The sequence below is a fragment of the Haemorhous mexicanus genome, chromosome 23 (genome assembly GCF_027477595.1).
Source record: "Haemorhous mexicanus isolate bHaeMex1 chromosome 23, bHaeMex1.pri, whole genome shotgun sequence".
In the NCBI taxonomy this organism is placed as follows: domain Eukaryota; kingdom Metazoa; phylum Chordata; class Aves; order Passeriformes; family Fringillidae; genus Haemorhous; species Haemorhous mexicanus.
The window spans coordinates 2,285,066-2,310,818 of NC_082363.1; the positions used below are offsets into that span (position 1 = coordinate 2,285,066).

Sequence of the window (25,753 nt, forward strand, 5' to 3'; positions counted from 1 at the left end):
CCCTCACCCCTTTGTTTTTCTCAAATTCAAACCTTGCATGAAATGAAGGAAAAACCAACACAGTGCCTGTGCACTCCCCCAAGGCTGGCAGGGTGAAGACACCCCCTTATCCAGAACCTGAGACCTTCATTTGACTCTGAAAACATGAGTCAAATCAAAGTTCAGGCATGGAATCTCTCCATTACTAAGCAGCAAAGTGATGGTAAGATTTGTTTAAAAATCCCAAGCCCTGCAAGTGATCTTTTAATTCCCAAATCAACTCTTTCACTGCATGTGACTTGCTGGCATTGCCTGTTTACAGTAAAACCAAGTCAACAAATATCAGGCTGTTTATAAGATCAGGTGAATTCATTCAGCAAAGCAAGTCAAGCAATTAATGTTGTGATTTCAATACCTTCAAGCAGCAAAAATAAATCATTTGTAAGACTGAACATGGCAAGGAGGTGGAATAAAGCTGGAGTTCCAATTCCTCACCATTACAGAATGTTTTTCACATTGTACTAAGGTGGGGTTGGGCTCTGCTCAGAGGGACCAGGGACACCAGGAGGGGCCAGGGGAGGCTCAGGTTGGACACCAGGAGGAATTGCCCCATGGAGAGGGTGGTCAGAAAATGGAAGGGGCTGCCCAGGGAAGTTTGGAGTCCCCATCCCTGGAGGTGTCTAAGGAAGGCCTGGATGTGGCACTCAGTGTTCTGGGCTGGGGACAAGGAGGGGAGGAGATCGAGGTTGGACTCAATGACCTTGGGGGTCCTTCCCAACCTAAATGATTCTGGGATTCCTCATAGGTTCATTTGGCTTCAGAGTTTATGTTTTATGTTAAAAATGGCAACTTGCAACTTCTGCCCTTTAAGAAAAGTACAAAATTGAAAAGGGGACAAAACACGGAAGACTAAAACCTCATCCTGCAAGTGAAGTGGGATGTTGTGAAAAGCAGCCATGAAGTTAAAAGTATTAATCAGGGATTTTGTTTGTTTTTTAATTTTTTTTTCCCTTGGGTCCTATTTAGACTGGCTCCAACTACAATCTTGAGAGAAGGTGGTTTGTGCAGATCTCAGCACCTCTGCAAGGAGGAGCCTGGAGGGGCACCAGAAGCTGCAAAATTACAGGAGTCACTGCAGAATGATCCATTATCCCTATGGATCTCCTAATGACTATGTGAACAGAGTGACAGAGAAGGAAAAACCAGACTAATGTGTGCCCAAACACCAGAAACCAGGGTCCTGCTCCGGATTATTCCATGGCAAAGACAAGCCTACCTGAGTCCTGTGTGCTAAAAAACACCAAAAAATGCCCTTCTCTTGCCTGAATCCAGTGCAGTTCTGAGGAAATGTTTATTGCTGGCACATCACAACATCTGGCAAGGCCTGGGGAAGGCACACTGGTATTTCCATTATGCAAATTCTGATCACCAATTTCCAAGCTCTGCTCGCTTTTAAATCTGCTCATTTTGCACTGTCAGACCAATCTATTTTGCTGTAAGAAACCGTTGGGTTTATCCAGCTCCCAGGTACACCCAGCATCATGCTGTGCTGACTCCTGGGCAGGCAGAGCCCTAACCATCAGCCAGACTCTGGAGGAAATAAAACATGGGTGTTTTTTCAGTCAGTGAAGGTAAAAAAGCCCAAAATGTGGAGTGTTTATGTGCCAGGTTTTCAGGGACAAATAAGTGGCTGTGCAGCACGTGGTGCCAGCTGCTGCCAAGGGGCAGCCACACAGGCCACAGCCTTACTCAAAATAAAAATGCATCCTTACACAAAATGTATTATTTTATCAAGTTACAAAAAAATCTGTTGGAAAAGAGGGAGGTGGAGGATCAGATTTTACTCTCTGCTCAAGGGCTGAGCAGCAGTTTATCAGACTTTATGTACACCCACCAACACACACATTTCTCTGTTACAGATAAGCTGCTCTTTGCATTCCTAAGACGTGATGAATGACTCCCAACTGCGTCCTGGTGACCCACCAGAGAAACAGGATACTTAAATATGGATCATGCAGACAACTGAAACCTCCACCTCAGCAGGAATTCCACTAACTGGCTACGCCTCAGATGTGTGAGAGAGCCTGCCTGCTCTAATCTGCACAGCTTAAGTTTGAGCACCTACATTTAATTTTAAAAATAGTGAAGGGGTAAAAAAAAACCTAAAATGCAGAAGTATTTTTAATAAAACTTAAAAAATAAGGATTAAGTTGAGAGGAAAAAAAACTTTAAGTTTTTTAAGAATTGTGGCCTGAATAAAGTTTGATTGCATGATGTGGAGGACAATGATTTTAAAGTGATTGTGTAAGGTGATGCTGGAAAACAAAAAATGGAATAAAAATATTGATACATGCCTTCTTTCTGCCAGCATTTCATAGAAGTCTCTGATATCTTGACCCGTTTTCTCCATGGAATGATAAAATGCCAATTGACTCTCCCGATTAGCAAAGTCCACCTGAAAAAGAAAAGGGAAATCACATTCAGTCACAGAAACATCTCACTCTGCCAACATTTCCCTGCCTACTGAAGGTGGGAGCAGAACTGAAAATGGGGGTAAAATTTAATAAAAAATGTCAAACAGTTCTCAATTCTGGCCCTGCACATCCCCAGGAATAAAGATGTTTCTCAGTGGAGCTGTGTAACTACCTCCTCACTATGCTGTTGTAAGCTGCCATCCCAGAGGCTTCTGTTGGGCAAAGCAGCAGGAAAAATACACATTATCATCGTGGTATTGATGTTTTAATGCCAGGATGGTTACAAAGTCCCTTTTATCTCAGGGCAGTGCTAGAGAGGGTCAGGATTACAAATCCATTCTGGACTCCATGGTGTTTGCCCAGGGTTATAGAGCAGGGAAAGAACCAAGGCTCCTGAACTGCAGCTCCCTGTGCCAGCTGCTCCAAAAATCGGTGTTTTCTAGTACTTAGGAGCTAATGGCATAGTGAAAAAAAATCAAGGACTAGAACAGATTTTATGATGTGTATGCCACATAATGGAATATTTTTAACATTCTAGTTCCTGTTATTTTTTGAATCAGCCCAGTTCTGTTTGCAACCACAGCAATGGAGCACAGGCCCACACTGGGGGTGTTGCTTATTCCAAAGTCATTAAGCAACAAGATCCACACAAACTGTGAAACTTTTAAGGGACCACACACTTTCCTGCACTGGAAGATGGCTCTCAGAAATTACAGAATAGCCAACTCCCAGCCCTGGGTGAGGTGGGAAGCTGCTGAAACCACACCTGACATCACTGCCCACTCTTTAGGAGAGGAGAAAGGAGAAGGAGGAAGATAATTCAAAGGTTTGAATGATACCTCACGTCCCCAGTTAGTGGGACTGATGGGACAGTCAGAACAGGTATCACCACATTCACCCAAATCCAAGATATCCCTGTACCTGTTAAGTGTTGCTCCAGGAAGAAAAGCACTTTCTGTGTGTTTTTTAAAGTAATGTTTTCAATTATTGTTTAAAATGTGTTGCAAGGAAGGACAAGATGATCTTTAAGGTCTTTTCCAACCCAAACCATTCCATGATTCCATGACTGCATGTTGAGGTCAGTGTACCCCAGAGCCTGGACATCAGCCACGGGGCAGCTGGATGCAGCCATGTGTTTTCCTGGAGGAACGCACACCTTCAGATTTCCCTTTTTTAACACAAAACCAGACAAAAGTGTGCCTTGGATTGGGGTAAACGAGGCAGTGACACGGACACCAACACTCAGGAGCTCAGAGAGACAAGTTCAGCGAAACAAACAGCAGAATACTGGAAAAGGCTTTATAAGTAACAGTTCAGGATTCCCTGACATCTTGATAAGCCGAGCATAAAAATATAATTCAAGCCTTTGATATGTGGGACATGTGTGTCCCGCCAAGTATTCCTTGAGCCTGGCAGTCTGCATTGCCAGCATTTAAGGGGGAAGGCCTAAACACAATTTATTCCTCTTTTTTTGCCTGTTTTGCTTTGGTTTGGAGGTCATTCTGCACACCTTAATTTTATTCCCACCGATTTTCCTCCCCTTGGTCTCTTTTACAGCTGCTTGTGCATATTCAATCTCATTGTAGAGAACCAGGGCCATGCCTTTTAAGCGGTCAAACACCACCTGTAAAAAACAAAAAAACAAAACAAAAACCAAATAAGAGCCTCATCCACAGGACTTAATGTCAGTCCCAACAAAATCCTAAGTCATGAGGATACCAGGAAGGAAATAATTTTTAGCAAGGTGAATTTCCAGGCTTTTCTGATGAGGCATATTGGAATGAAGAGACAATAAAAGGACACGGGACTGCTTTGAATTGTGGATATTGTGGCTTGAGGTATATTATGCCTTTATTTTGTTTTTCTGTATTTTACTTTGAATATTTTTTCTCTGTTGGCTGAGTTTTGTATAATTTCTTTGTTAAGGTTTTTTTTTTGTGTGTAGGTTTTTTTTAAATTTCCAATATGTTTTAGGGGGGAAAAAAGGTAAAGGAAACATTTAGTCACAAAGTGGAACCAGCTTCTGTTATCAGTCTGCAGTACCACTCACCAGTTGTTAAACACCCAATTTCCAAATACTGCCTTCCTTTAGCAGCATAAATGTATTATTCAAGCAACAACAGCTACAATAAAGAATGTCAAAGCTGCAACACAAACCCACAAAAATCCTTTGGGGAGGTCAAACCCTGATCCTGCAAAGATTTACACATGTTGCTTAAGTTTAAGCACATCCATGTCCAATAAAAACACACAGGACAACTCCCACACTGAAGTTTAAGCATGTGATAAATCACTTGCATGGGAGAGGCTACCACTGCATGACAGGGGTGTGTTGCACCATTGTTGACTTTCTCTCTTCTTCCATGTACTTTTGGCACTGTGATTGTCCTGACTGCTTTTAAAAAGTATTTTTTTTCTCGGTCTGATGAAAAAAAACATAGTTATGTCTAATTATGTAATTAGCAAGTATGGGTAATTACGTAATTAGACTGCTGTTCTTCCAACTAACATTTGAGAAGTTTTGCTGGGGAGAGACTGTACTGCACAAGAGCAACAAATGGTTTCCAATGCTCAACATCTCGGCTCACTCATAATACTTCTTTTTGGTTGCTGTCTATGTTGACAGAGCCCTGTCAGCCAAATTCCATCCCAGAGAGAATTTTTTCTACCTGAGCTATAAAGCCCTGGACAGTGGGGTTGAAAGGACAGGATGGGAAGAAAGGAAGACAGTAACGACTTGGAAGCACATGCCAAAGTCTCCCACCTACCTTCACCACAGGCCCGTATCGGCAGAAATGTCGGGTCAGATACTGATCCGTAACGTTTGTGGAAAGCCCATCTAACCACACGCAGTTTGTAGGCATGCTCTTCCCAAAACCCAGCTGGACACAAAAGGGCAAAACTTCCATCAGTACAGTGCACAAGGGTTAAGCTCACTGATCAGAGCCTGCCTGATGAAAGACTTATCTGGAGAAAGCTGTTGTTTGTATGGGTTTTCTAAAATTAGCATCTGGTGCAGGTGCAAGACAAAAATCAAAGAGCAATTAATGAAAATAATTCTGCTTGTTTAAACAAATACAGTGTTTGACAACATTGGGTTCTTCTAGTTTGAATGTCTGAGAAGTGACAGGTTGACAGCCCTGGGGCCTGACAGGCCCCGTTTGCCATGGAGAGTGGGATGCATTCCCAGCACAGCCCTGCCAGACGTGGTCCTTCCAGGCCAGGGAATGTCAGTCTCTGAGTGCTCAATCCCAGGACTGCGTGTGCACAGAACCAACAAAAATGCTGATTAATCCCAGTCGGGTGGTGGTTTAAACCATCACGCTCTGATATGATCTCGCATTAAAAACCATCTTACTTCCATAAACTACCTCGCTGCAAAACACCCCTCGATGCGGCAGCGGAAGACACAAGAAGGATACAGTCCAGGGGAGGATTTCTTTACCTTGAGCCTGTTATTTCCAAGATATTCCCCATCCATCTTCTTAATGGCTTTGCAGACGCTGGCAATGTCGCAGTACTGCAGGAAGGCGTACTGAGGGACACCGTTCACCTTCTTAATGTCGATGTCCTGGGGACAGGCACAAAACACAACAGCCCACAGTCAGCAGTCAATCCCATCTAAGAGGACTTGGGTTTTTTTCAGGGACACGTGGCACAGCAAGCTCTTTAATTAATATTTTCTTCAGAGGGAGGATTTAAACAATAGTAGACAGTTAAAACTTTGCTGTTCTGCTGCATCTCAAAACCAAATCCTTACTGAGCAGGGAAAGCTCTTTATCCCACAGATTTAAAATCCAAGCCTGCAGAACTAAGCCTGACCTGATCAACAAACACCAGCTTTATGCTGTTAATACTATATCAAGAAGAGACAATTCAGGATCAAAGAAATACAGATTAATTTTCGCTCACAAAGGCTCACGAGAAAACAACCTGCTCCGATCCTCATCTCTGAGCCAAGCCGGGCTTCTTTTCCAAATAATCATGATCCATCCTGTTCCTAGAAACACAAAGTGATGCTGGACTCATCTCTTGAACTAGTCTGACTCATGGCAAAGGCAAAGAGAGTCTCAACTTTGGTTCCTGTTGCTCTTTAAACCCAAGCCACCACAGGCCCATTCACAAGTACAGCCAGAGGCTCACAAAGCCAAATAAAGGCTGATTTTAATCGATTTTAAAAAGCCCAGCAAGCCAGGAGCTGACATTTGGTTAACAAACAAGCTCAGCACTAGCACTGGAAATGTACCCAGAGCCTCTGAACAAACTCATGATCCTATGATTCATTCCAAGCTGAAAATAGGAGGTGGAGGGTTTGGCTTTATTTGTTGGAATAGCAGGAGCTGCCTTTGTGAGCCACATACGGATCTAAGCACAAATGTTCCAACATCTAGGACAGGCTAATTTCATGGTTAATAAATTTAGGGACAAGGCAGCAGTTTGACACAGTCTCACCCAAGAGCTCTTTATCTGGGAAAACAGAAGTAAACAGGGAGATTTACACAACTATTAGACTCCTACAGCCCTGGCCTAATGATTTAAGTGAAATATTAATAGAAAACTACATTTCCAAGTGTCTGAAGTAGCACAACTGCAACCACAGCAAATTATACTTGACCAGTCACCCTGGGCAAGCAATTCCTTGTGACAGGCAAATAAAGTATCATTATTGTGCTCATTACCCCTCAGAAAGGTTATAAAGCTGGTTCCTTCTGCACCTGAGCTTGCAAGTTTTCCTGGAAACGGCGAGACAGCACTGCCTCCCAATTCTGAGCCATTAATAATGCTGACAGGGAGCACCACAGCACACAAAAGCCAATTTACACTAGCACTGATAAGCATCTTTATCAGGAGAGCTCTGCTGCTCTAACACTGGAAAAGGGTTCAAGCCACAGACATGGCACGAATTCATAAATCACTATTGATGTCAAGGATACAGCAGAGTCTGCATGCACAAGGGCTGCCAGACATCATAAAACGGGGATTTTATATTTGTTCATTTCTTCATATACACTGTACATTGAAGCAACCTCCTCCTCTTTTGGGGAGTAGCAGGGATGGGGCTCCTGGAATATGTGACTGATTCCTCTGCTGCAGTAGACATGTCAGAGCAGAGTGAAGGAGGCACAGCACATTCACAGGCACCCACAGCTGACAGGGAGAACTGAAGCCCAGACTCAACAGGAATCACAGAATGAATCCCAGAATAGCTTGGGTTGGAAGGGTCCTTACAGCTCATCCAGTTCTACCTCCAGGACATGGGCAGGGACACCTTCCACTGTCCCAGGGTGCTCCAAGCCCATCCAGCCTGGCCTTGGACACCTCCAGGAATGAGGCAGCCACAGCTGCTCTGGGCAACCTGTGCCAGGGCCTCCACACCCTCCTATTCCTTCCCAATATCCTGCCTAACTCTGCCCTCCTTCAGCTTAAGGCTTGTCCTGTCACTCCATGCCCATGTGAAAATTAATTAAGTAGGATACTTGCAAAACTTTTGTGGAAAATTTCCCTTAAATATAACGTTGATGGGAATTGATAGAAAGTCATGAGCAGAGAAGAGAGGGCTGCTTTACCTCATCTGGATACTCCCCCTCAGCTGAAAACCCAAATCCCTCATGTGCCATCACTGATCCCTCTACTCCAGTCCCCTCTGCCTGGGCACGGGGCTGCTTCCACACACACTGACCATGCCCCTTGTTCCAGCAATCAACAGGAAACTCAGATTCACACAGTTGTAGGTGAGAACATCACCTGGCACATTCACATTCCAAATACCCAGTCAGCTTTGGAGCTACCAGGAGAGACATATGTTGTAAACACTCCTAGGACTGTTTTTCCTGCTAAGCTACCCCTCAACATTCATATGCTAAACTCCAAATACAAAGAAAAGCTTTCAGGTATATTCCAGCAAGATGAGTGACTCAGATTATTACAGAAAGACTGAATTATCTGTCGTTGACAGATTTAGCACTACTCTCAGCATTTCACAGGTCTCTACAGAAAGGGGGGCAGTGCCACCCCACACAGGACACCATTCACGTACCACTATTCCCCCAAAGCGCTGGAAGATGTTGCGAAGGTCGTGGTAGGTGGTGGTTTTTTCCAGGTTGCCAATGAACAGAGTTCTCGTTGCCTTTGGGTGAAACTCATCTATCCTTTCATCCAAAGGACGAAATTCATTCTCGCTTTCAGTTTCTAGGATAAAAGAGAGCAGGAAATTTGTAATGACTGGAGATTTGGTTCATGTTGCTTTATTCATGCCTCCTTCTTGATCTGAACAAGAGTAACCACTGTCTTTGAGAAAAACACCCAGTATTGCACCCATGACTTGTTATTCATGTGGGATTGGGAATCTTTATATTCCACAGAGGAATCTGAGCATCCTCAGGTGAAAGGGAGCTGCACCTTTCAACTGCTTCTCTGGAAATTTACCAAGTAGCAATGCTTGAGTGCATGAATTCCAGTAAGGCTTCCCTGTGCTTGGGGAAGAGCACGTGGCAGGAGTTTGTTTTCAGGAATCAATTTTTAAAGAAGCCATTGAAGTCTGAGAACTTCACCATGTGCTCAGGGCTGCAGCTCTCACTGGTTGGTCACGTGGGCTGTGCTGCCACAGCCTCAAAACGCAGCACTCGTTGGCTGTTTTAATTAAAAGGAGACTAAACGAGGCTGGGAGGACTCAGTGCTGTGCTCACACCACCCACTGGCAGCTGCTCCTCCGAGACGTGGCAGATGAGATCGTTCTTTCCAGCAGATCCCACTGTTTGGGAGGATGGCAGCTTTCCTTCTCTCTCACTGTTTGATCCAAGAGCATCCACTCTTTTTGCTCCGGAGTTTATCGTGGCATTCTAGCCAGTTTCTTTAAAGTATGTTTCCTACTTCTATTCAGCCTCTTTACAACAGCTCCTAAACACACCCAGATTCCCTTCTCATGGGAGAAGGGCATGGCCCTTACCTGGTCCTATCCAGGCTGTGACTTCAATCTGCATGCCAAAGAAGAGCTTTCCTTTGGAGGCATTTAGTGCTTTCTCCTGGTCCTCCTGCTGCCGGAAGAACACGAGCCCATAGCGCTCCTCGGACGCGCCGTGGATCTGCACCGACGTCACCTTCCCGTACTTCTTGAATTCATGGAAAAGTCCATCTTTAAGGCTTGTATCTAAACCAACAAATAAACATTAATACTGCAGAAACGTCACTTCTACCAGCTCAGCAGCACCATAAAAGACACGAAGAACTCTGACTGTCTTTCTGAAATGTGACTTCATCCCACTTAACTCTGCGCTCACACGACTGCCCTTTTCAATTTGGGATGCTAACTTTGACAGTGTCCAAAGTTTCTTGCTGATCTTTCTCTTTTAAACCCAAGAAACTAAACACATGAGGTTTTACATGGCTAAAGCTGGCAGTGGATGGTTTTTGCTTCTAAGAGACACCCAGCTCCAGGCAAAGAAGAAATAACAGGGATACTCAATTAAAAATCCCACAGGAATACTGTGCACAGCTGGCATGAGGTGTCTGGAGGGGAGGCTGAAGTCACACAGCATTCAGTTCAGTCAATTCAGAAATATAACTGGGCAGATTCATCAGATTTTTGCAGAATCTGACTCAGCCCCACACAATCTGTATGGGATTCGTGGGATATTGACCTCAGCTTCGTGTCCTTTCAAGGAATATGACAGGCATTAAATCTATAGGAAGATACCAACACGTGAGGCACTCTGCTCACAAGATTAACAGATATTATTATTTTAGCTCAGCTTCTGCATGTATGAATTCTGTTAAAACTGTTTCACAACTGATGCCATGCTGGTTTTTCCTGTGGGATCTCTCCTGTGCTCCACAGGGAACAGGGAGCAATCATGGGCACTCCTCAGCACGTGGTTTCCTGGCTTATTTTCCATGCAATATGCATTGCCTTTACATATATGCTCAGGGGTGTTTTAAAGCACTCAAACTACAACAGAAAACCCTTGACTTTTTGGATTTAAAAACAAATTGAAGCAGGGTGAGATAAAACAATTAGTTTTAAGTTAAAAATAGGGATGTGTCAGTTTTTTCCTAGGGAAAATCCACACTACTGTTGGAAGCACCAGTTCCAGGAGCTGGAAATGCCCAGTACTTGGAGCTGGGACCAGCAGGGTTTCTCACAGATGGTCACTAATTAAGCAGTTTTCCCACTGTCACACAAGAACAGAAGCAGAAGCAGGGAGAGGATCCCATCCTTGGAGGCAGCACGTGGCTGCCGTGTGTCAAAGACTCAGTACAGGTTATCCCACCAGTCCCACCCCCTTTTCCTGCTCTCCTTTCCCAAGTGAATTTACCTGTTGAGCGCACTGGAAGATTTTGCACCTTGATCCCAAAACTCTTCCTGGGCTCATCCTTCTCCAGCGACGGGAGCAGCTGGGACGCGGGCGCAGGCACGGCCGCCGACTGCACCGAGCGCGCCGGGGACTCGTCGCTCGAGCTGCTGCTGGAGTCACTGCTGGGAACAGCATGGAGAGAAGGACAGGTGAGTGCACGGGGCAAAGCCACCCAGGAAATGGTTATCTTATTAAAAAAGCAAAATTCCAGAGTTTCTGCTCATCCACAGGCATTCCTCCCTTTTATGCCTGGTTCTGTTTCTTTGCTGCTGCTGCTATTCACACAGATTTAAGTGTCTTCCTACCAATATCCCCCTCCAAAGCCCCCAGAGGAGACTGGCAGGGAAGTGGAATGTGGGTAAAATGTCAGCGAGATCCTGTTACCCACCCTGACAATAGTGGAGATTTAAGTGTAATGCAATGTTGGACCAGCTCAGGAGCTGTGCAGGAAGAGAGGAAGAGTGGAGAAATAGAGGGAGGATGCACAGGTCTGACAATGCCTCAAAACCCCTCCCAGCACTCTCATGTACACGAAAGAAATATTATTGTGCTCTCAGGCATCTTCCCTGAAAAGATCTGTACTCCAAAGAGACCACGTGTGAAAATCATGGCAAGCGTTTTGGTCAACTGCTTGGGAACAACCTGGATAGGTGGGGATGTCCATGTCCCTGTCCCAGCCCATGGCCGAGGGTGGAACAAGATGATGTTTAAGATCCCTTCCAGCTCAAGCCATTCTAGGATTCTCTATGAACCAGCAAACACTATTTCCAGACTCAGCCTCAATCTCCAACTCCAGACATGAAGAATTCAGACCCAAGAACACCTTTTATAAACAATAATTACAGCGGAAGGGGATTTGCATATTAGATCACAGAGGGAGTCAATCTAACCCACAGACTCAGGATCATTCGATGCTTCGAGGAGAGGCAGAAATACAGAGAATATAATGTTATTAAAGCTTGCCCAGTGGGGACACGTCATCCTGCTTCAGTGGCTCATTTCTTCCCCGAGGCACGAGGGCTCAGAACAGTGCTAAAAATAATTTTGTCTGACATAACCCCGGAGACTTTCATTCTCCATTACACGAGCAGCCTTCGAAAAAATTCTGCTGGAATTTTAACTCGGAGGCTGGAGGGGGGGGAAACGTGCCACGTACTAAAATAACCCTGTCAGTCTGAAATTTGCTGCTTGATTGAATTTTTATATTCCTCTCCACATCGCATTAGAAAAACGATATGCAAGTTTATCTTTTTCTTATCTTAAATATTTCATATCCTTCTTACAAACCTTCCTGCCATTAAACCACTTAACTTTCCCATTTCTTTTCTCAGGGAAACCATTTCTGGCTTCTAGTAATTTCCAAGATTTGATTTTCTGAGCTCTTCTACTGCTTTTTTTGTGCGTGTTTTTCTTCAAACATTCAAAAACCCTGGTTTTCTTTCTGAACATCCTGGTGTAACGAGCACCATGGCACGTTCCCAAAAGCCCTTGGGCTCTGTCCCCATTATATTTGGAGGCGCAGAAGGGAAGACAATCTCCACCCCAAAATACTTACAAACAATCCAGAAGGATATAAAAACAGGCCAGACCAAAATAAAATAGAACAAAAAGGGTCAAAAATGCAGAAGTAATAATAAACATGAGAAACTCTGCTGCCGGTCTCACCCTCTCATTACAACCCTCCCATCCCATCCAGCCACTTCACACGTTGGTGCCTTTCCCACACATTCTCCTCCTACTCCTCCAGCCCCGGAGGAGGAAGTTCAGCATCACTTTGGGAGAGGAGTGAAAATAAAGCCATGCCAGGAATGGAGTGAAAAACTGAGCCCTTCCCCCTGCCCTGCTCTTCCTCAGGGCAGCTGCCCTGCACCACCCAACCTCTCACTTCATGGGTAATAAATAACATTTCCCTTCCCAGCTACAGTTCCTTGTGCTTTCCAGCAACGAATCTCCCACCATCAAGATGTCCCTTCACAGCCTCTTTTTTCTGCTGAATTGATAAACTGCCTTTATTTCTGTCTCACCTGTGCACCCTCCTTTTGTGCCCTCTTCATTAATGAACTATTTAATCACTGACATTGAAGAGTGGAGCATTTCTTCCTCATCTTTATTTTATTCCCTCTGCCATTCCACTAAATCACCAAACTGAAGTTCTTCTCTACAGCATTTTGGGAGAAAAACAAACCCAATCCCACACGAACAGGCCCTCCGTGTTCTCCAGGGGTAACATCAGCCATTGCCTGCTACTAACAAATAAATTGGCAAAGAATAGAGGAACTTCTTTAAATACAAATACAGGGCAGCAAATGTGTGTGGGGAGAAACTGAAAATAATTCCCAAGCTGACAGCAGCTCCATGTGGTTCAGAAGCCCCTGGGGAAGGCAAAAACAGGACTTTAAGGCTGCAGAACCCTCTGCCCTGTGCCCATTTCCACTTTCCCTTCTCACATCTTGATGATCCCAAAGCCCTTAGAATTCCAGTGTGCTGAGACTGTATCTCTCAAGCAAGGGGCAGTGCTTGATTTGAGCAGTGCTTTAGAATGGAGACAGGCTATTTTTACAGTTTGGGGGTTTTTTTAATGAGGATATTAAAAATATGGAGCATACTGTTAAAATCACAGCATTCCACTAGAGAAAAAATATTATCTTGGGATAATACCATTAGATATCCAAGTGATGACACAGCAGTGCAACAGGGTGATAAATTCTACAAAGGAGCCTGAATTCTGTGCAGCTTTGGGAAACAAGGATCATACTGGTAACTTCCATTTCCCCAGGGAGTTTTAAGGATATGCGTCCCTTAGCAAAACAAGACTTATTCCAGAAAAAAAAAAATCATTATTTCCTGACTATTTTTAGACAAGAAAAAAAAATTATTGCAAGAACAATCCCCCTTTTCTTTAGGGAAATCCCCATCACTTTTCCAACTGAAGAAACATGGATATAATAATTCAAAAGTAAGTCAAAGGTTTGATGTTCTGTGAATGGAAGAATGATGGAAGAGTTAATTATAGCTGCTGTGTCACCCAGTTATAGCTCACAGCACAATCAAAATAAAGCATCTGACAGGGAATTATGTGGAGTCTTGAGCAGCAAAATACAACTCTTTTTCAGCTTTAAAAATATACAGATCTGAAGCCTGAAAGCTGCTCAAGGACAAGTTCCCAGAATATTAAAATGAGAATATGGCTTTGCTTTTCCCTGGGAGTAATTTTGAAAACAGCCACCCGTTGCCAACGCACAAAATAAGTTATTAAAAATTCTTCTGGCAAAAGTGGATTCATAAAGCTTTTAGAATGAGCTAGGGAAATTTTAACATGGGAACATAACAGGATAAAACAACAGCTCTGATAATCTCCTCCTTAAAAGTATTCCAAGTATCAATAGGTTGTGCGGCAGGTCAAAAATGGCACAAAAATAGCTCTATAACTTCATTTTGGGCTTCCACTAGCAGCATTAAACCCGGGGTGATTTTTTCCAGAAGCAGAGCGTGCTCTGGCACTCAGCCTTTTCCCAACACGGGAGAACCTGCTCTTCCACATCGCTGTGAAGTCAGTGGAGCAGAATGCCAGCACGCCGAGGAACTAATCTCCGGAGCTGTCACAACACACGCGCGGCGCCGGGAGGGAGCTGGGAACCAGCGCTCCTCTGCGCTGCTCCCGGAACGTGGCATCACTGGGGAACGCTCTGAGCACTTAACCAGCATTTCACATGTTCTTCTGTCCAGCCCAGATACTTCTAAAATCAGTTTCACTTTATGGCATCACAGCATTGAAGAAAATTTATTCTTGCATTTTACTGTCGGCAAAATCATACGGGAAAATTGAGCAATAAGAGAGCTTGTTCTTAATTAAACAAGGGGTGGACATAAAATCTTTCTCTTACACATGCACTTTACTACAGGTGTAGTTTACAAGCCCTTTTAAAACACTTATTGGCATTCCATAATTACCTATGAGTATATAAGGATGTGTGTTCTTACTCACACTATTTACGTGTCCATTTTTTATCGATCATGATAAAATCTACTAATAACTTACAATATTTATCTGTGTATCTATATTCCATTAATCAAGATTAAATTTGTTCGTAACCCAATCAAAATTTTATCCACATGGACTGATTCCCAAAGACTCAACATGTAATAATCCAGCCATGAGATTCAGACTCAAATATATCTGGTTTCATGGAATATCCTGTGTTGGAAGGGACCCACAAGGATGATGGGGCCCCATTCCTGGTCTCAGTATATTGCAGCTCATTTAGCACACAGAATTTTCCTTTGCTCAGTTCTAAATGCAAAGATGACATTTCAAATCCTGGTATCCCACAAACCACTCCTCGTTTCCAGAGAAATGTCTCATTTTCAGGCAATTACAGTTTGCAGGCCTAGTGGCGATGAAGTTACGCTGGGTTTACGTGTGAGAAATGAAAGCACTGAGCAGAGAACACAAAGCCAGCTGTCCTTTGTTCCCACAAAAGGAGATAAAAGAGAGTCTCCAAGCCCCTGGATGGAACGGGAGACCCGCTGCTTCCCGTCAATGGCAGCGGCGCTGAATCAAGGGATCTCACAACCTGCCCTGCACCCTCCTACAATTTTAAGATGTGGCACAATTGTCATTTCTGCCTGTTGATTTATTTGAGAGCGGTGAGTCAGCTGCAGGCTGGGGACTCCCCACGAGCGGCAGGCGGGAAACAAAGCTGGAAACACGGCTGGAAACATGGCAGCCGCCGTGGAGGATAAGGCAGAGGGAAGCTTTAATATCCTGTGGGTGCTGAGCTGCCAAAGTGGGTTTAAAAAAGCAAAACAAAACCAACCTGCTGTTGCCCAGAAAAATTGTGACTGCCTAGTCCCTGGAAGTGTTCAAGGCCAGGAGGGACAGGGCTTGGAGTAACCTGAGGCAGGGGTGGAATGAGATGGGTTTTAAGGTGCCTTCCAACCCAAACCATTCCATGATTCTGTCATTCCATGATTCCAACCTCTATAGCTGGAGCAAGTTAAAAACAAAGCCACCTAAAACCAGTTTAAAACCTTTGCATTTTTCATGCCAAATTTCAGCTGTAAAAAATGTAAAAATTAATACTTTAAATTTTTTTTTATAGCTGCCTTTAAAAACTGTTTCACCAGACCTGGTGAAGCATCAAGGATTTTTTATTTTTACAGCAAAGATGCAGAATGATCACTTTTTCCCTGCCAAAATTAACTGGAAATCAGGAACTCTGCCTGGCTCAGCTCGACTCAACACCCTGTCAGAATAATCTCCAAGTGAAGATTATCTCCTAGAAAGATCTACTGAGGACAGGCTCCATCCCTGCTGACGGCGGGTTATTCTCACAGCTGATGTCAGCACCAGATTCCCAAGGCAGGTCAGGAAACCCAAAGTTAACGTGCAGTCATCTCTGAACGGAAGAACAGGAACCCTCGGGTTTTGTCTCTGTCCCTCCCTTTCCAGATCCAAGTCAAGTCACCACAGATGATCTCCATGCACAGAACACCAGCAGCAGCAGTGCTGTATGATCAGCTCTATCCAGAAGACACAAATCCTTGGGATACTTATAGGCTTTGGAAAAAAACCCTGCCGGTTAGATGTCCTCAACCTGGGAAAAGAGCACTAGAAAATTGCTCCAAGTTTCCTGAATGTTGGGAATAAAAAGAATTAAAAAGACCTGATTACTGCCAGCCAACACCCACAAAAAACTGATGGCAACTGCTTAAAATAAAAGCTTAAAAAACGCACTGTCTTCCATTCTAGCAAGGGACTAAAGGATCTTCGCCTATAAAACATTTCAACTTCTGGATGGAAAATTATACATTGGAGCAATATATGCACAAGGCTATTACAGACTGGTATTTCTGACCTACTGATAACTATTACATGAACCTAAGAAGATATTTAACCAGAATTTCCCCTGTTCTCTGCACAGACTAAGTCAAAAATGCACATCAAATCACACTTTCCTTCCTAAGGACAGCAGTTGGCCATTCCCACAAAACTCCTGACACCACCCTGTTAATCCAACTATCCAGGTGGCTGTTCTGCCACACTCAAGCAGCAATCATAGAATCCCAGAAGGGGACCCTAGAGATCATCTCATTCCAACACCCTGCCACAGGCAGGAATAACCACAATGAAAACTACAGAGGTCTGGGCACACCGACCTTAACTCCTTATCAGAGCTGACTCCAACACTGACCTAAATATCCAAGCAAGCAGCAGGCATTTGTTCTGTACACATGACACGTCCCACGCCAGGGCATTTGTATGGGAAAAAAACATTTCACACACCTGCGGAAATAAATACGAGGGGTTTTTCCCTCCTTCAAAGGAGTTGTTGAACCTGAAGTTGAAGACGTCAGAAAACCCAGTCCAACCTCTGAGGTTGGTTTGTATGAAGAGATCAAGAGGAAACAAGCCGTCACCGCATTTTGCCAACTGCAGGCGGGCGCTGAAGGGGCTCAGCCCACACAGGGAAACCACGAAGAACCTGAACCCCACACCTCCATGTGCAAACGAGGCTCTCCACTGGAAATATGGATATAAGAGGAAGGGCAGAGAAAGCCACCTAAACATTCCCTCAGTGTAATTACCCTATGCCCATTACCCCTGCCTTGGCCCCTTTGGAGCAAAGCTCGCCGGGATGTGATTCTGTGACATTCTTGGCACCCGTTCAAGCCGCTGAGAACTCGCCACCCAAGGAACTCTGGTTTGTGCATGTCACACACTCTGCAGTATTTAACAGCACTCAGCTATGATACAACAATCCACTGAGAGGGGGGAAAGGCCAGTGCAGCATGGAAATTGAAACAGCCACAAAAAGCATGCAGCAGATAAAACCAGCATTTACAACTCTAAAGAGAGATCATTAAATACTGCAGACTAATGAAACAAGGACATCCTCCTTCCCTTAACTTTCTCTGCTCTACCACGCCCAGAGAGAAGACTACAATGATCTCCTGCTGGGCTGGAATCCTAAATCCAAAGAAATGAAATTAAACTATGTTCAAGGGCCATGGGAAAGCAACACAACTGTGGCAACTCAATGTCCTTTACATCGCCAACTAACACACACTGTTGCTGTATTTATTTCAATCTCTGACCTGCAAGTTTTTGAAGACACAGCCTCCAGGTACTATTTACCATATATTTATCCTAAGCCAAGTGAGTGGCTTATTAACATTCCATTTGCATTTCTGTGACAGGCCATGTATAAATATATACAAATATATTTACGTCAGTTATTTTATCCTGATGTCTGACACCTGATCTTTGATGAAAGTCTGAAATGAATCATGGAGGAGATGGGAGATGTTGCTCAGTAGGATGGACTACTCCAACCTCCAGAACCACCTTCCCTGGCAAGTCCTCAGAGTTTTCAGACAGCCTTGGGCTCCTTTTAAATCTTCCCTGCAACTAAATAACCCACTCTGACTGCTAAAAATATGTATGTTTATATTAATCTCAGTCTGGCTGAGGACACTGTGCCCAACCCACAGTCGATGTTGTCACCTCACTCCTTGACCTACGTCCCCCTGTCCTTGGGCTTGAACTTGGTGCACCAAGAATTAAAAACACTAACCTGGGGGAAAAGAAGTGTTGGTTACAAACACAACGGCCTATCTCTGGAGCAAAGATCTGACTCAGCACTGACAACAACAACTTCTCACTGCTGGGAAGAAGCTGCTCAATCCCTGCGCTCCCCACACTGGCAGGTGGATGTGGATGGGTTTGGTGTTGAATTTGGGAGCAGCTGGAGTTACCTGCCTGCCCAGCCAATGCCTCTTTGAACCACGGATGCTCCCTGGGAACAGTGGGATTGCTCATGCTCCAAAAGAAACCCTGGGAAGCTGATGGAAATGCTTTCTCAGCAAACGGCCACGGTGACGGAGCTCGGCGCTGGGAAAGATAAAAGTCATCGAGGCCTTGAGGGTGAAGTACAAAACAGCTCCTCAGCTCTGCTTTCCCACAATTAAACTTCCACCGATGCAAAGAGGGAAGAAAGAGGGTGGGTGTGAGAATGGGTGAGCAGGATGAGCCTCTGTTTAACATCACCTTCACAGAGCAAAGCCCTGGGTCAAGATCCCTCGTGAGAATTCCTGCTGCAGCCACCCAGAACTCCCACCTTCTCCAGCCATGCCCCAAATTATTCAAGCACTGCCAGCACATGCCTGAGGAAGAGATGCTGTTCCAGGCATGGATCAGGCAAAAGCTGGTCAAAAGCAAAGTAATTGTGTTAAAGGGAAGAGCTTTTGCCACCTATCTGCTGATGATCTAAATTAGTATTTTGTAACTGACACTTCAGAGCACATGAAACCTTTGGACAAAAGCTGTATTTTAGTACCAGATTCATGGGAGGCTGTCTTAACGTCCACTGCAGATGGAAAAGGAAGGTATGAAGAGGCCAAGGCTTTGCCCAAGGTCATTCCATGAATCACGGAGGGAACAGCCTAAGGAATTTGATCTCCTGGCTCACGGGTGGCCAAGCCATTTCAAAATACAAGAAAGCAGCACAGAATCATTTAAGCTGAAAGAGAGTTCCACGATCATCAAGTCCAATATTTAAAGGCAGTTTCCTCAACAACAGCACTGCTTTCATGAAGGGACCTACTCGGCATCCTAGGAAAAAACACCAAACTCCACTCCAAGTGCTGCCTATGAGCCAGGAGACTCCAAAGCCATTGAAAATGCAACCACCACTGCATCCAAGCAGGCTACTATGCATTTACTCAAGGAGCAAAAAGTAACCTCTCTTGCCTTAAGAGCCCTGTCAAATGAATTCCTGGGAATAAACACTTCTAAGTACAATTTTAAAACCATTTGGCATTGACTAAGTGTTGAGCACTGGGCATCTTTCACAAGAAAAGCCTTTTTCAGACATATGCTAGAACAAAATAAAACCCCTAGCACTGATTCACCTCCAGGCTACTGCAGTTACTTTTTAACATAAAGCTGCCAGAGGATCACGGCAAAGAGCCCCATAGAATTAATTCTGTCTTCATGTTTTAGAAAAGCATCACACCTTGCCTTAAAAAAACCAAGCCAGGCACTATTTGCATGCACTTCCTCCTCCCAACCCAAGGCATGGGGTTTTTTTAGCAATACACAAAACACCATTTGTTGAAATTCCTGATTTGGAGCAGTTTTGAAATGGTGCATCCTCTCCTATAAACAGAATTGTTCCTGGGATGGGAGCTGCAATGGAAGGCATGCCAAGATACACAGCTGAGCTACAATACCGCTTAAGTAAATTTGGGAACACGCAAAGCTTAATATAGAAATTCCCTTTATGGCAGATAACGCCATGGAAGTTCAGTACTTCTAAAAATGGTCACTATTGTCCAAAGAAAGAAATCCAAATGGAAATGGTCAGAGCAACCCTAGCTTGCCATTCAAAATAAATCCATTTATCAAGGGTGTTTTTCAAAGAGAATTTCTATTCCCTTACATCTTAGAACCATAAAATACTCCTTCTGATCTAAGATTCTAATAGAATCTTCTACAGCCTTTCAAAGAAACACCAAAGAGATGAAGGGAAGAATAATTTTGGAGGCTTTTTTTTTTTAATGCCCCCTTTTAGACAGACAACAGTGACTGGAAGAATCACAGGAGAGCTCTGTAAAACCAGAATGGGAGCTGCTGTTCAGGAGTAAAGGACTACTTAAAATGGAAGGCCTGGGGATAAAAAAAAGTAATTTCTGTGATCTCAGGCAGCATAAATTATAGAGAGAAGACATTTGATGAGTTCTATGCTAAGGATTAATTTGCCATTTAAAAATGCAGGGAACAGATGGATCTCTTGGCTAGGACTATATTTGGGAATTACTTCATTTTGCTGCCCACATGCAAATAAAAATACAACTAAAAGTAGAACTTTTTGTGAGCTTTCACATGGGTAGAAAACACTGAAGTAATGAAAATAAAACCAAGAAGAAAATGTCTGTATGAAATAGGTAAAGTGCCACAGCACCTATTGTGGATCTGCAGTAGGCTGCAGGAGAGAATGTGATTTTACCTTGCTGAACAACTATAGAAAGTAATGCCAGGCTTAAAGAGCAAATCTGAGAGAAAAACAACTCCAAACCAGTCCAGCAAAACCCGTATCATATGACAGTGTTTGCCACTTAAGAGTAACTTCTGAGAAAGCACCTTGCTGTAATTTAATTCCATGGAATTTGTTTGTTACAATTTAGCAATTACAACTCCACACATGGTCAGAAGTCCAGGCATTCTCTTTCCCAAAAGCCTGGGCCAGTTCAATCGCACTTACCAGGGATCACAAAGCACGGGTGAGAACTTAAATTTGTGAGAAAAGTGCGTAAGTAGGGAAAATCCAGAAGAAAATGCATTACACCTCCCTGGACCGAGTACAGCCCTGGCCTCCATCCCGCATGGCAGAGGCTGGGGAAGGAGGAGCAGCACGAGGCAATCCCGCTGGCACAGTGAGAGGACTGGACAGAAGAAAAGTCCTCTGAGGAATTCCCACAGGCAAAGCCTGTGCGCTTCCCTTATGGGAGCCAGTGCTTTCAAACCCCCAAACCATGGCAGCCACATGTACAGGGTAATTAAGCACCTTCCTTCTTTCCATGTGATTTCCCCAAGTTTGAGAGAAACTACATATTAAAAAAGCAAACCCAACATCACCTCCTGAGACAGCTCTTAGATACCATCTCTGTTTCTCCTCTAGCAACACAACGAGCCTTTCTCCTCCCTCTCTCCATCTCAGAAACAAACAAAGAAACTGAAAATTTCACCTAGCAAAGCCCCAGCCGGCGCAGGATGTCCTCGGCGTATCCCCAGACTCCAGAACCAGGAAAAGCAGAGCTCCGCGCGCCTTTAGAAAACGAAGAGGAACAGAAAATCTGTACTAACCCGACAGCTTCCTTTCTGCGACTATTCATCCTTCACAATCCAACAGGACACACCAGCCAGTAAACAAACATGGAAGGGAGGGACCAACTTCAAAGCAAGTGTGTAAATCTTACATAATTTGAGGGTTTGAGATCTTGCAGCAACCTCTTACCCAACGAGGTGTCAGATGATCCAAGGAGGTCAGACCTGTAGCAGCCACGGTAAGTAGGACACTCTGCACCTCACTCTGCCCAGCCCGGCACCATTTGTCCACAGGGACCTGGGGCTGGGCATTCTTGGGAGCTCACTTTCAGGAGGAGAACAGTGCCTTTCTTCACGTGTTATCACACCAGAAAAGCTCTCTGCTCTCAAACGGATTAAAGATAATAAATACATGAATGCCCTTAGAGCTGGGATCTGCTGGAGATGTGTCTTAATTATTTTTGATTTTTAAACTGTTTTATAAGGTTCTCGTATTTTTGCCCAGGTATAAAACCGATAATTTCTGGACATCTGCAGAAAACACCCCACAACCATGGAAGAAATGAGGATACAGGCCTGAAAACCACTTCCCTCTCGTAGAAAGGATTCTCTAAGAGGTACTTTTCCTGCCATCCTGGATTTCCAAGTGTCTTCTAGCCAAAACTATTGCTTTGAGCTAAATAAAGCAACTGAGCACTGAAGCCCAGACATTTCTCAAAGAGAAGGAATTAAAAGGCTCCACGTCTCGCTTCTCCAGACAGCAGAGTGCACTCATAGCTGGAAGGACCAGGAAACAAAGGACCAGGTCCCCTACCTTTGTTATGGGCCACTTGCGAGGAGGGATCACAGAGAAGTCCAGTTTCTTAATGCCAAAGCTATTTTTGTTCTTATATTAGGCACATAATGAATAATCATGCAAAGACTTTATTCACACGGCATCGACACAGTGCACATCTCCCTGCTCCTCCTTTTGGAAACTCAGCTTCCCTTCAAGATTAAAACAAAGTTTGGACCACATCCCAACACATATAAATTTTTTCTCCTCTACAGAACACATCGAAGCCCTCACCTCTCTCCCAAGCCCGTGATTTTCCACTCAAGAGCCACGCTGCCTTCTCCTCTCCGAGCAGCATTAGGAGCTGACCGCAAGGATCTGCAGTGGGTTCCCTAATCTCCTGCTAAGAAGCTTTTGCACTTAAACCTTTGATGCCATCATTAGTGGTTTCGGCACTCGCGACGTCACAACCAGACTGCCCTCGATGCCAGGACGATGAGGGCAAAGCTAAGCGCATCAGCTACATGGTTAATTCAATGGGCAAAGATTAGGGGATGATACTATTTTTTATTTTTTCCCCAATAAGGCTTATTTACTACTAATTCCCATCCCTGTGACCTTATTTAAGTACAACATGTTCCACCTGAGATTGTAAAGTTAACGCCCAAGTCGCATCGCTACGCCTGGAGGACACCTGCTCTCCCAGCCCTAAGGTTTTACAGGGAAGGTTCTCCTTCATCCACGCCTCTGGCAGAGGCACAAACATCCTCTCTGGGGGAAAAAAAAAAAACAAAACAAAACCAATAAATCACTGTATTTGCAAGTTCGAAGGGATGTGGTGTCTAGGCTCTAATTGAAACACGTATGGCTGAGCCCAGGCAGTGGCTGGATTTTTCCTTTGATCATTGCAATGACTGGTATTTTTTCAAGAAGCGTTCAATACAGCCTTCCTCTACTGCTATTCACCCCTCCATGTGAATATTCATCAGAAATTATTAAACTGCCCTTTATTCCAAAGGTCTGTGCAATGGGGATGCTCTCCCCCAGCTCCAGTGCCTGTGTCTCCATCTGAGCTGTCTGACTCCACCATCGCTGCAGATAAGCATTTCCAGGCTACGATCCTTTAATCTGTTTTAGCCATGATTCACATCCGAGCAGTGTGTCTCCCAAAGAAAGGCGAATCTGGACTGCTCGTGCAGAGGGAGGCAGCCACCACAGCCCACAGCACCACACGTTTCCCTGTTTTCCTTGGCTTTCTCGGGGCTGGTTTCCCCTTGCTCTCCCAGTGTGCAGCAGGAAGAGAACACATTTCTCTTCCTGCCTCCAGGATCTCTCAGACTAAGCCTGGCTTCTGAGCAGTAACACGGGCAGCTTCAACTTCCCTGACCTCAGCTAATTCTTTCCTTCCCTCAGCCTACTCAAGATGATTAAGCAAAATACTTGGAAGGAAATCAAAGCCTTAAAAATGCAATTAGAAGTGACCATTTTGTTAATACGCGCACGCATAACCCCAAAGTCAAACCCAATCCAACAGCACCTGACCTTTGGGAAAACAGCAATTTTTAGAAGCTCCCATGGACTTAAGGAGCAGCCCAAAGTCTCCCACAAGGCTGGTGGGAGCAGTGCTGTCCACTATTCCCACTATTCCTTAAAAAGGAGGTTAAGAAGACATGAAATTGCGAATTCTCACACCAGAAACTGGCTCCCACAGACCTACAGCTGTCCAGGGGTGACTTAAAAATATCATTTTTAACACACATCCTTCCACACAACCAGCTCTTTCTCCCCCCGCTGAGGAAAAGGCAAGTTCACTGGAGGGTCTAGAATCAGTTGTCACAAATTCTCATATTCTACTTCTCCAGCAAAGATTCCGATCTCATTGCAAGAAACTTTTAAAGCATTGAAACAATAATAATAATAATCTCTGTAACAACAATAAAGTCATTTGAAATTATCAAAATAGTTATCATAGTAATAAAACAGAAATATTTTTCTAGGGCAATTTCCACTTCACCCACCCACAGCATTATATATTTTTAAGACTCCTTTCCTGCAATTAATTTGAAATATTTTTTTTCCTCTGCCTGTAAAGAATCAAATGCACTTTGAGAAAGCAGCAGTTGAGCTTCTGGGCCCTGACACAGAAACAAAGGCTGACAGCCCAGATTTAGATAAACACCTACTTCTGCACATTTAGGAAGAGGCTTAATTGCTTTGTCACTTAGAGCCAGCAATTACCAACTATTAGGCGATGGTGGGGGGTATTAATTGCAGCCAAATGTCCACTCCTTTTGGGCAGCTCATGCCAAGAAAATTAAACACTAAATAAAAAAGAAACTAAAACCCCTCTTCGTTATAACGTTTTAAAGTATTTTATTGTCTGTTTATATGTAAGGGGGGGAGGTGGGGGTGGGATCTCCCAGAGGGGCCAACAAAGATAGAATTTCTATTTAATTTTGAAATTGTGTCAAATCACGGCAGAGGTGGTATTAGGATGTTGGGGCAGGCTCCAAAACTGCCCTTTTGGGGCGATTTTTGGGGCTGATTCCTCCAGCGAGGAAACCAGAGCTTAACTTCTAGAGCGAGCAGAGCATTTAAGGTTTAAAACAAATAAATAAACAACCTCAAGTAGGTTGAGAGGAAAAGAGGGTGGTTCTCCCCCCTCAGAGCCAGCTCGGATACAGCCGCTGCTATTTCATTCCTCTGCGCTGTGTGAAGGGAAAACCTTCACGCAGGAGCGAGAGCGGCTCCAGTGCTAAGGTGGGGGAGGGATTCTATATTTTTTTTTTTAATTTAAAAGCCTTTTTTTTTTTTTTTTTTTTTTTTTTTTTTTTTTTTTTTTTTGTGGCAATGGCGGTGTTTCTCCGCGGGGCTCGGGCGGCCCCGCCCCGGGGGCGGCGCGGCAGCCCCGGCCGGCTCCCGCCGGCTCAGACCGGTTCTCAGCGCAAACAACCGCCCCCCGCCCGCCGGGGCACCGCGGCGGTGAACCCCCGCATTTCCTCCAGAAACACCCGCTTTCCCCCCACAAAACACCCGCTTCTCCCTCAGGAACACCCGCTTCTCCCTCAGAAACACCCGCTCTCCCCGCCCCCCCCGAAACAACCGGGTGAGGCGACTCCGCGGCCGCGCCGCCATTACAGCGGCGGGCGCGCTCCGCCGGCTGTGAGGCGAGAGAAAGCGGCGGGGTTTCGGAGCGAGATAGAAATCTTATTATGCAACGCACATTTTTAATAGATTATTGCCGAGTCCAGGGCTGAGGTAATGCGGGCTGTCAGCAGCTGGGGCGAGAGGCTGAGGGACAAGCGGGCTGCGGCCGCTCCCTGCCAAGGGCGCCGAGGCACCATTT

General features: G+C 44.6%; 1 protein-coding gene across 5 annotated transcripts in view; it reads right to left on the minus strand.

Annotated features, from left to right (window-relative positions):
• SPEN (spen family transcriptional repressor) overlaps positions 1 to 25,753 on the minus strand; it is a 65,853-nt gene that overhangs the window by 12,773 nt on the left and 27,327 nt on the right. For 2 of the 5 annotated variants that reach the window (XM_059866555.1, XM_059866553.1), the window contains exons 4-10: positions 10,766 to 10,926; positions 9,400 to 9,600; positions 8,491 to 8,642; positions 5,899 to 6,024; positions 5,222 to 5,335; positions 3,964 to 4,077; positions 2,334 to 2,434 (exon numbers count right to left, since the gene is read on the minus strand). In XM_059866555.1, the coding sequence (XP_059722538.1) occupies positions 2,334 to 2,434; positions 3,964 to 4,077; positions 5,222 to 5,335; positions 5,899 to 6,024; positions 8,491 to 8,642; positions 9,400 to 9,600; positions 10,766 to 10,926 (969 nt within the window). The remainder of the gene's footprint in view (positions 1 to 2,333; positions 2,435 to 3,963; positions 4,078 to 5,221; positions 5,336 to 5,898; positions 6,025 to 8,490; positions 8,643 to 9,399; positions 9,601 to 10,765; positions 10,927 to 25,753) is intronic. The other 3 variants (XM_059866558.1, XM_059866557.1, XM_059866556.1) reach the window with 2 other exon arrangements.